The sequence below is a fragment of the Bos mutus genome, chromosome 23, assembly GCF_027580195.1.
Source record: "Bos mutus isolate GX-2022 chromosome 23, NWIPB_WYAK_1.1, whole genome shotgun sequence".
NCBI lineage: Eukaryota > Metazoa > Chordata > Mammalia > Artiodactyla > Bovidae > Bos > Bos mutus.
This window is the reverse complement of record NC_091639.1, coordinates 43668981-43680909: the sequence shown is the minus strand read 5'-3', so window position 1 is coordinate 43680909 and position 11929 is coordinate 43668981. Positions and strand designations below refer to the sequence as shown.

General features: G+C 38.6%; 1 protein-coding gene across 1 annotated transcript in view; it reads right to left on the bottom strand.

Annotated features, from left to right (window-relative positions):
* Positions 1-218: 218 nt before the first annotated feature.
* Positions 219-11929, bottom strand: part of MLIP (muscular LMNA interacting protein) — a 278691-nt gene continuing 266980 nt past the window's right edge. The window contains 2 exon segments of the mRNA XM_070361005.1: positions 219-2017; positions 2209-2260. Coding sequence (XP_070217106.1) covers positions 2216-2260 — 45 coding nt within the window. The 3' untranslated portion in view covers positions 219-2017; positions 2209-2215.

The following is an 11929-nucleotide window of genomic DNA, read 5'->3' as shown; positions in this document are numbered from 1 at the left end:
GTGCTCTGAGAGCTCACCCCGGGGCAGGTGGGTAGCTGAGATGTGAAGACGGCAGGTGGGTAGCTGAGATGTGAAGAAGGCAGGTGGGTAGCTGAGATGTGAAGGGGGCAGGTGGGTAGCTGAGATGTGAAGAAGGACCTCAGGTAGCTGAGGCGTTTACAGAGCAATAGAGCTTACAGACCACAGGGTGAAGTGGGGGAAAAAAACAAAACAAAATATAAACTATAATATCATTTACGTTTATTAAATATATAGCAGCAAAAAAGAATGCACATCTTCAAAACATATATAGGTAAAGAATATATATTAAACACAAGAATGTGTACCTATAGCAGGAAAAGAGAAGATAGAAATCCTTAGAAAAGTTAACCAATCAATCGTCCGAACAAGTAGACAGGAGAGGGGTCTTGCCCAAACTTATAAGAGCAATGAACTAGGGAGTGTGATCAACTCAACCTTTTGTTCTCAAAGTCAAAGATGAATGGACAAACAATTGAATAAATGGCTGTCTTAGAACCTGATTATCTGGTGTTAGTTCTGTCTTTAGCATTTACTAGCTTGATTTAACCTTTCGGAGCCTCTTCTCACAAATATAAAAATATTGCTCTTCTCACAAACATAAAATATGAATACTCCTATTACCTGCCCCACAGGCTCATTGTGAAGGTTAAATCAAATTCGTGGTGCTGGACACATCATCAGAACACAGTGTATACTAGAGATGATGATCAATAATGTAAAACGATGCCTCACACAATCTAGCAGGTAGAGAAGTAGTGTTTGGGGGAGAAGAAATGAGCAGAAAGCATTACTAGGGCTCCACTTCTCCTCACCCACTAATGAAGGAGACGATGAGGACTTTGTATTTCCAGGCACCAACTGGAAATACAGGATGTTTTTCTTCACTTCTGCTCCATCTTTATTGCTGCAATACAATGGAGCCATCCAAAATGGTGCGTGGAGGATGAGGAGGCCAACTGTTCTGTGGCAGCTCTCCTTGCTTTGCCCTGGGCAGGATGATGAGGGTGATGGAGCAATGGTCTGAGGGCGCAATGGCTCCAAGGAGAATGTGAGTTGGGCACGAGGGTACGCAGTGTCTACCGAGTCCTCTGCTACCAGGGGCTCGATGTCCAGAACCATGGTGGATTCTTCATTGGTGTATTGCCCCAACTGGGCAGACAAGACAAAAGCAGCCACTTGGAGAAGGTGAGGACTGGAAGCTAGGGGTGGCAGCTAGAAAAGAAAGGGAACACGGCCAATATGGCGGGCACTGGGTGTGCTAGAGTGGGCGGCTCCCGGGACTGTCTGCGACAGGGTGGTTTGCTCTCCGGTCTCCGCTGCTCCCAAGATGATGGGTACAAACTAACTCTGAAGCAGCCTCTGCAAGAATCACGTGGTGACAGTCAGAGAAACAGTGATGGAGGACAGCTCAGCAACACGACCTACGCTTGACGGTCTGCACGTCCCAGGAAGCGCAGAACCCAAACAGGACAACAGCGCGTGTTTGTGTCAATACCAGCTTTCACACCTTCAAGAGTTTCCCAGTGAAGCCCTGAAAGCAGGCAGGGACTCCTTTGCAAAAAGCTACTTTTTTTTTTTTAATGTGTAAAAATAATTAAGCAGTAGGGAAATATAACCTCATTCAGACAGTAACGTATGCATAAAATAAAACTGGTGTTGAAAAATCATCACGCCCATCCGTCTATTTCCCCATGTTTCTTTTTTATTTGCCTGCTAAACAGAGGGGCGTGTTAGTATTGCTGTCAGCTTAATGGAAGGCATTCAAGGCTCTAAGAGTGGTGGGAGAAACAGTAGGGAAATCTCTTCTAAGCAGGGTGTTAGTGACTACTGCCATGTTATATGTCCGCAGGGAACTTTTTTAGTTTCACTGCAGCTCATAAGGAAAACACTAAGGCTGAAAAAAGAGTGATAAAAGTTAAATCTAGCAAGTGATTAGCACCAGCGTTCCAAAAACTTCAGCCCAGCCTGAGTGTTCACTTCCGCTCGATCTTCATTGCTGCAAAATAAGAGGAAACAGTAGTCAGGTTAATGGAGACAGAACTTTAAAAAACATGCCCATTCATACCCAGGTATAGCATTTCATATAAAAATGATTTGGAGTAGGAAGTTTTTGTTTGTTGTTTTTCTCGGTAGCTGTTTTCTTTTTTGTTATACAGTTAATGGTAGGATAAAGACACCCGGTGGTACCTTCAAATCAGACCCCGGTCTCTCCAGAGCTCAGCACAGCAGTTCTGACCTCCTGCAAGGGGTGACAATGGCTTTGAGGGGCTGGTGCCACCTTGAGGAACAGCCCTGCCATATCCCACCCACAACCCTCATCCTTCAATGACTTGGCTGCTGCCAACTTCTTCTTTAGTGTTAAATGCATCATTCCCTAAAATGTAGCCTCTAAATCACAAAGAAGGTAAAGTGAATTGGGATTGGATTTCCAAAATGGGACATTACAAAAGCAGGAGGCAGCAAATGAACCTCTTGCCTTTTTTTTCACATATTAATTCCATTGGCTTCCCAAGGCTGCTATGGAGTAGTGGGGTGGTTCCACTGATTTTTTTATCCTTCAATCTCTGTTTGATAAGATTACATGGTCTGGAGCAGATAAGGTAAACTTAACTGAGTGAGATCAGTATTAGCAGATTATACCAGTCTAGAAAGAAGTATAAAAGGAAATATCAGAGAGGAGGACAAAAGAGAAATTTAGTTCTAAAACTGTACTCTAATAGAGCAATGTGATAAAATGACATTGAAAAGAAAGACTACAACTATATATTTGCAGGTGCCAGTGCATGGCTATCAACGGAACATTCCAAAAACGCTAGTGGAAATTGAGGGAGGTCAGTGTCTCTTCTGCAGGCAACTCTGTTTTGTGATTTGTTGTTTTTGTTTTAATTTTGGGTCGGGGGGGGAGTATGGTTGATTTACAAGGCCATGTTAGTTTCAGGTGTGCAGCAAAGTGATTCAGTTACACATGTATACGCATCTATTCTTATTTAGGTTATTTTCCCACATAGGCCATCATAGAACGCTGGGTATAGTTCCCTGTGCTACACAGTAGGCCCTTATTAGTCATCAATTTTATACATAGTAGTGTGTATCTATCATAGGAAAAGGAGTATAGTTCTCTGTGCTGTGGTAGGGCCTCATTGATTATTTTATATATAGCAGTGTTTATATGTCAATACCAGCCTTCTAATTTATCCCTCCCTCTCCCCCATTTCCCCCAGTAACCACAGGCTTGTTTTCCACATCTGTGACTCTGTTTCTGTTTTACAAATCAGTTCAGTGTTTTTATTTGTTTGTTCTGTTGGTTGGTTTTTTGTCCTGAGCCAGACCAAGGGGTGAAGAAGCCACGGTCTGAGAGAGCTGTGGCTCAGAGCCTCTCCATCGGGGATACGGGGGACGTGCAAGGCCTGAGGGAAGCAGACAGGAAAACTGCATGCAGCAGAGCCAAGTGGCTGAGCAGGACAGAGGAACAGGACATGCCCGAGTCATGGAGGAGAGCCTTCCTTTGCCAGATTAGGAGGAGGTGGAGGAAAAGTTGCTAAAAACAAGAGGTAGCTGCACTCCTGTACTGATTTGTTCTGGCCACAGAAAACCAATAGTCATGAAATAAATGAGTTGTAGTTTTCAACATTTGAATTCTCTGAAGTTTTAGAACAAAAGGAGAAAAATGCCTCAATGACATCACCTCCTTTTTCCTTCTAACAAATAAAAATGAGCATGTTTTTTATTTTCCTGAGAGTAGCAACATTTGGTGGGCTTCCTGGGTAGCTCAGATGGTAAAGAATCCACCTACAATGCAGGAGACCCTGGTTCGATTCCTAGGTCTGGAAGTTCCCCTGGAGAAGGGATAGTCTACCCACTCCAGTATTCTTGCCTGGAGAATCCCCATGGACAGAGGAGTCTGGCGGGCTACAGTCTATGGGGTCACAAAGAGTTGGACACGACTGAGCGACTAAGCACAGCAGCAGCAACATTTGGTATTTGAGATATTTAAAGAAATCATCATCTTTGACTAACTCTTATGAAGGGCTATGTATTTTACTAAACACTTTACACACATGAATGTAAATCTTCATAATCCTTTGCTCTAACTTTACAGAGAATGAAATTGAGGCTCTAAAAGATTAAATACCATGCCCAAGAACACAGTATTCGTAATTAAATACTTATTTGTTCAATGTTTCCCGTTTGTTTTTGTTGGTCATACAGTCATTAGTTTGTTTCATCCATATTAAAGCATATAACATGTTTGACTTGTAAATGGTAAACTCTGCCCCAGAAGAGTTTCAACAGAGAATTTAAGGATATACGGGATTATAACATACAATTAAATATTGGACAAAAGGCCCTCTCAATTCTCTTTCAAATGTAAGATGTTATAATTATAGAAATAATTAGATCAGATAGCAGAGGACTGGGCATCTCATGCCCTGACACCAGGCTGGGAAACTGAGCACCATTTCTCATCTCCTCTGAACCCACTGAAAGGTCAAAGCCGTGTTTACCACCACCATTCAGCAGCTGGTTTGAAATGACATGATGTTATGACAGGTTGAGTCAACATTTTATACCTTTTGTGATTTTTCTATTTTCTTTGCCAATCTCAATGTAGGTAAGGAGCTGAATTACTCAGGAAAAACAAATGTCTACATTTAAGAAATATGTAAATCATTAATAAAATAAATACATTATTATTTTCAGGCTACTTCCCAGCAGTGAAGGCTCAGTATAATATCCTGTCACCAGCTGTACAACAAAGTTATTTTGAATAAAAAAATATATACAGGAAAGACCATAAGATATTCAGAAAATTGCAATTTTGAACAGAGTCACATTCCAAAAGTGGTTTTTGTTTAAAGTTAACTTTAGGTAATAAGTGATGCAGTGTTGTGAAACTTTAAGCCAGTGTGACAGAAGCACTTTCTTAAAGAATGTGCTGTGTAAATTGATTTTTCCTTCCCTTTCAATATATAACCAACTCTGAACAATCTTATCTGTCAAATGAAAGAGCATGATCTACACATGTCTTCTTGTAAAGATGAAGCCAGACTTCAGGTATACAAAGCAAATTGTCATTTCCAGAAAATGTATCTAATAATTTATTAACAGTTACATATTAATTTTTTCTGAAACATTTAAAATATATTTTGGACATTTGCATAACTACTAAAGTTGGTGTAAAAATATAAGATCTAGCATTAGAATTTATTATCCACAAGACAGAAGTGACAAAATATTCAGCAGCTAAGGTCCTATGTGGATAGGATGGTAGGTAGAGAATGCAGGTCTAACGGATTCTAGGAAAGACAATGTTGAATTTGGAGTCAAAAAAATTTAATATCTGGTGACCTGAGCCCTGAATAGTTATTAACCCTGATTCTATTATTTTGTTTTGTTTATCTCGAAAAGCTAATGCCCACAAGAAGGTCAGTCCTTCAACTTTCCGACTTCTGCTCAGCCTTTTACCATGATTCATTATAATATAAAACCCAACATGAATCTATTGAAATGACTTTGAAGGAAAAACCCCCAAACTGTCAAACCCTCACCGCTCCTATAATATTTATAACTGAGTCCTGAGAAAAGAAAAATCAATGAGACTTGTTTCTCTTTAGTGGCTATTTTAGAATCAGACTCTCAGATTCTGGTACTACTTCATATCAGCCAGGTGTAAGGACAAATAAAAATGTTTGAGAGGCTTAATTACCCTTGCTGAAAGTAAAGGAAGAAATTTCCCTCCCTTGTTCTTAGAGCATTTGTTTCAGAAAACTTGTCTCCTCTCTTGGAAATGGAGATACATCCTTGTGAAATCTAGATGGGCATCTTATCAGTTTTAAGACTCAGAAGAGCCTCAAGGACTTGACAACCATCTCCTTTAAAGGTAAACATCCAAGGAGATTGAAGAAGCCTTATCTCTAAGTTTCTCCTAGGTTCTCAGGAAGGATGGGAGTCTAACTTTAGTTGACACCTGGCTCAAAGTTGTAAAAATAGCTCCTATCATAAAGATAGGAGAAGTTTCTTTTTCCTTTGTATAAAGTCAATGAACTAACACAGGTTGTCCTCCCAATTACCAGGTGATTTAGAATGAGCTATGTGGAATAAACACTATTTGTCAAGTCCTCTTATCTGAGGGTAAATCGAATTATTGTTTATCTTGAGAATGTATATATAATGGGTTAAACCTACTTGGCTATATGAAGGGTGAGATGTCTTCTGTCTTTGTGATCTTTTGGTGCTTGTGATAGACATCACAGTCTGGTTGAATGCTTAGTCAATAATAAAAGTGCTTTTTCTTCTCTACTACCTTTGTGAGGAGGACTCTTGGGTTGGTAAAAAATATTTATTTTAATTTTATTTCCTCAACACAGGCTGTAGGCTTTCAACACAGAAAGGTCACGTTGATAAGGTTCAATGCTGCAAATCTGGTGGTCAGATATCTTTCTTTCTATTTTTCCTTGCCCACCTGGATGCCTGGGCAAAGTAGGGATCTACTCAGGTAATCATATGAGGTGACCTGGACCTCCAACCAGTTGTCAATCAAAGCATATGAATCTTCTTTTCATCAGTAGTTACAAATATACAGATACCAAGTTCTTCTATAAGGTTACAACCTTGAACACGCAATCCAAGATTTATCAAAGTTTGATTTTGATAAATAATATTTATGGGAAATTGCTTGCAGGGCACAGAGTGGGCCCATTCCTCTTGATAATTCCATTTTTACCCTTGAATCAAACAAAAAAAAGAGAGTGGCTTCCATGGACAAATAACTTATTTTTCTCTTTTCTGTGTTCTCATCTGGAGAATAAACATAAAGGAATGAGACACTTGTCCCATAAAATTAGAACTTGAGACATCAATGGAGGTTCTGAAATTAAAAATAAAATGAACACAAAATCTTCTATACACCACAGCAGCAAATCGATCCTAGACGGTCACCTTGCCAGCAGCAGAATTATCTTGCCAACTCAAGTATTTATCAAAAATCTGCAAAGAGAAGGAATAAGAACACAGGAGAAGAATTTGCCTAGTATGTGTTTTATGAGCAAGAAGTGACTGATTAGCTCTCCAGTTGTATTAATAACAAATGGATCTGAAAGTTCAGAATCAAATGCATATTTAATCTTGGAAATCAATTGAGCCTCAAGTTAAAAATGAAATAGGCCTAGGATTGCATGTAGCAGGTGATGTGAAGACTGGCAGGTCGGTTATATCTCATTCCCAGCCTGACTTTCACATTTAAACTTGTAGAGAGAGCAGTGAGCTATCTGGACTGGTTGTGGATCCGAGTTGCTGAGTTCACCAGACATAAGGAATACAATCAGAAATGATGATGATAACTGTTAATAGAAATTAATTTTTTCTAAGTAACTATAACCAGAAAGCATTATCTCAGGCAGAGAGTCTGCTCTAAATGAGATGGTGTTATATGTTCACCTACTGGGAGGTAACTGCAACGATGTCAACAATTGTTGATGGGAATGTAAATTGGTAAAGCCACTATGGAAAATAGTGTAAAGATTCCTCAAAAAAAACAAAGACAGAATTGTCATAGGATCCAGTAATTCCACTCCTGGGCATATATCAAGACAAAACTAAGTCAAAAAGATACATGAGCCCTTATGTTCATAGCTGCACTATTTACAATAGACAAGACATGGAAATAATCCATCACCAGGTGAGTGGATAAAAAAGATGTGACGTGTGTATACACACACACACACACACACATATATATATATATACACACACACACAACTACATATATATATATACACATATACATATATATACACATACATACATATATAAACACATACACACATATACATATATATACACACATACACATATACACACATATACACATATATATGTGGAATCCTACTAAGCCACATAAAAGAATTAAATAATGTCATTTACAGCAACATGAGTGGACCTAGAGACTATCATACTAAGAGAAATAAGTCAGAAAGAGAAAGACATATACCATGTGATATCTCTTATATGTGGAATCTAAAATACACCACAAATGAATATATCTACAAAACAGAAATGGATATAGAGAACAGGCTTGTGGTTGCAGGGGAAGTGGCAGAAAAAGGGAGAAAGATTGGGCGTTTAGGATTAGCAAGTGCAAACTACTATATATGGGAGAAGGCAATGGCACCCACTCCAGTACTCTTGCCTGGAAAATCCCATGGACGGAGGAGCCTGGTGGGCTGCAGTCCATGGGGTCGCTAAGAGTCAGACACGACTGAGCGACTTCACTTTCACTTTTCACTTTCATGCATTGGAGAAGGAAATGGCAACCCACTCCAGTGTTCTTGCCTGGAGAATCCCAGGGACGGCAGGGCCTAGTGGGCTGCCGTCTATGGGGTCACACAGAGTCGGACACAACTGAAGCGACTTAGCAGCAGCAGCAAACAGCAAAGTCCTACTGTATGGCACAGGGAAGTACATTCAATATCCTTTGAAATAAAGCATAATGGAAAAGAATATGAAAAAGAATGTATATATGTATAACTGAATCACTTTGCTGTAGAGCTTAAGTTAATAACAATACTGTGAATCAACTGTATTTCAATGAAATTACTTTAAAAAAATAAATGCAAAGGAACTCAAAAGAAGAAGAAATCTATGCAAGTGACCGTCTTTGAAAACTGATCAGCCAGCTGTTCACCATGGTTAAATTCATTATTTAGGGATCTCGCCTTCTTCTTCCTCAGACCCAACTTAGCAACCGAACAACAACAAAAGCCCCTGGACTTAGTTCACATCAGATGTTACGCCCAACCCCAGTCTAAGTATTTTCCAAACCTTGTGTAGAATGTCAAAGGAAAAAGAAAATATTCGGTTTTATTAACTCAGTAACAGTGAATCTCAATGTAGAACAGATCTCTCAAATGCAAGCTACCATAGCTTACAGTATAGGCTAAACTTTTATGACAGTAGACAGGAAGAATTTGTGACCCAAATCTTACTAATGCAAGTGAAGTGAAGTGAAATCGCTCAGTCGTGTCCAACTCTTTGTGACCCCATGGACGGTAGCCTACCAGGCTCCTCTGTCCATGGGATTTTCCAGGCAAGAATACTGGAGTGGGTTGCCACTTCCTTCTCCAGGGCATCTTCCCAACCCAGGGATCGAACCCAAGTCTCCCGCATTGCAGGCAAACGCTTTAACCTCTGAGCCACCTGGGAAGCCAGCATTCCCTAAAGCAATGTTGTTTTATGATTTCAAATTTTTGTTTCCAAGATTGACTTGATTGGTTTTTCTAGATGACAATGAAGGAGCTAGAATTTGAGGCTCTCAACTCTGCTCATACATGTAAATCACCAGCAGAGATTTTAAACCTGCCTTTGCCCACCTCTAGAGATTCTTGACCCACTCCAGTGTTTTTGCCTGGAGAATCCCAGGGACGGGGGAGCCTGGTGGGCTGCCGTCTGTGGGGTCGCACAGAGTCAGACACAAGCGAAGATTCTTGATTCCATTTTCCTAGTGGAAGTGCACTTTTGGGCTTTAAAAAGTCCTAGGAGGGGACTTCCTTGGTAGTCCAGTAGCTAAGACTCTACTCTCAGTACACGGGCCACAGGTTAGATCCCTGGTTGGAGAACTAAGATTTCACAAGCCACTGGCATAGCTGAAAAAAAAAGTCCCAGGAGATTTTAATGCTGAGCCAGAGCTAAGAACTACTGTCCCAGATGAGCAGCTGAACTGTTTTGAGTTAGCTGTTTTTAAATGGACTTTATAAAGTATAGGGCTTATAAAAATAATGACCAAATTAAATCCCACATTTCAGGCAGATTTGTTACTAGCTGAGCCACAAGGGAAGCCCTTTCAAATGGACTTTATAAAATATAGGGCTCATAAAAATAATGATTAAATTAAATCAAGTAAATCTAAGGTTGTTTTTAACTGAATACCTGAACTAATTTGAAAAACTAGTGCCTACAAATAGCAGGATCAAGCAAAAGAAACAGCAATCTGGTAGTCCGAAAGGCAGGAAATGAGAGAAAACCAAGAGGGGAATTCTGAGATCTGCTCAAGGTCCTTCCATGAATGTCTGTTTGCAATGGATTGGTAACTAGCACACTTTACTCTCTAGACCATATGGTCATAAGACAATAATTGCATTATAAAAACAGGTAGTTTACTTGTTTGGTGCTTTGAGGGTAAATAAATACCAAAAAGAAGATTTGGGGAAAGTGCACAGGTAAATATTACTGTTGATCACACATCATAAGAAATTATCTAAAGTTATTAAATCACTCCCCTATGTGCCAGTATAACTAAGCAAAATCCTGCACATGGATGCCTAAAATGGTAGTTTAATTATCAAAAACATTTCTTCTTTCATATTTTTTTAGTTTGATATATATTTATTTTTATTGAAATGTAGTTTGATTTACAATTTTATGTTAGTTTCTTGTGTGCAGCAAAGTGATTCAGTTATACATATAATATTAATATATTATATATAATATATATAACCCTAATGGAAAAGAATCTGAAAAAGAATGTATTTATATATCCATAAATATATATACATATATTCTTTTTCAGATTCTTTTCCATGATAGGTTATTACAAGATACTGAATATGGTTCCCTGTGCTACACAGTAGGACCTTGTTTAACTATTTTACGCACAGTAGTGGGTATCTATTAACCCACACCTTCCAATTTACCCTCCTCTCTTTTTCCCTTATTAACTTTGTGATTTTCTATATCGATGAGTATGTCTGTTTTGTAAAGAAGTTCATTTGTATCATACTGTAGATCTCATGTATGTGATATCAGATGACATATAGATTATCAATAAATGGATACCCCTCGGCCCCAGTTTCCTCCTCTGTAAAACGGGAAAAGTAATACTCAACTTACAATGTTTTTTGAAGATTAAGTAAAACAATGCATCTAAAGTGCACAGCATGCTAACATATAGTAAACTCTCAATAAATTGGTAATTATAATCATTCTTAATGCTGGCATGTGTACACAGAAATCAACAGGCTTCTGATAAGAACTGCTAAAATTGTTCAGCAATACAACTTGGCTACATGTATCAAAATTTTCCCATTACACCAATAATCCTGGTTCTAAAAAACATCAGAGATATGGTCAAGGATACAAATCCATGCCTATTCATAGCATGCCTTTATATTTTAATAACTAAGGATATAGCAGTGGGACACATCAATACTGTATGTTAGAAATTTCAAAATTTGCATAAATTGGGATGTCAGTTTATGAAATATACCCCAAACTGTGGAAAATATGCTTTGGGGAAAAATTCAGATTTCATTTATAATTTTATTTGGAATTTTATTATTTTTATCTCTCTTTTGTATTATCGTATTATATATATTTTTAAACTTGGAGGCTACACAATTGAGCATGACTAATTTGTAAGGGTATCTAGAATGAATGAATGAATTCACTTTTTACCTCCATAAAGACAAGTCCTGTAAAAAGTACTTTTTTCCCTCACCTTTACCACTTTGCCTAAAGGGATATAGAAGAAAACAATGCTCAATTAGTCTTGCTCGACAGAAAATTCCATTTTTTTATAGAATTTTTTCTTGCCCCTTTGGTATAGCATTTTTTAAAACTAAGAAAGGTCTTTTTCTTACTTTTCTGTGTCAGCTCAAATGTGAAAATGGCTCAATATTTGAATGAAATTTAGAGCTATATTTGCCTGTATATTTGCACTTTTGCCTGTATGCTACCCACCACGTGCAAAATTCACATGGGAGTTGGAAAACTGAGCTACCAGATGGTCCTGGGATTCCTAACTCAGAAGACACTTATAAATATTGTGGGACATGCACTGACCTTCTAGAAAAAGAAAACAACAATGGCTTCACATAATGAATCCAGAGAGAAAAATCACAAAAATAGATGAGAT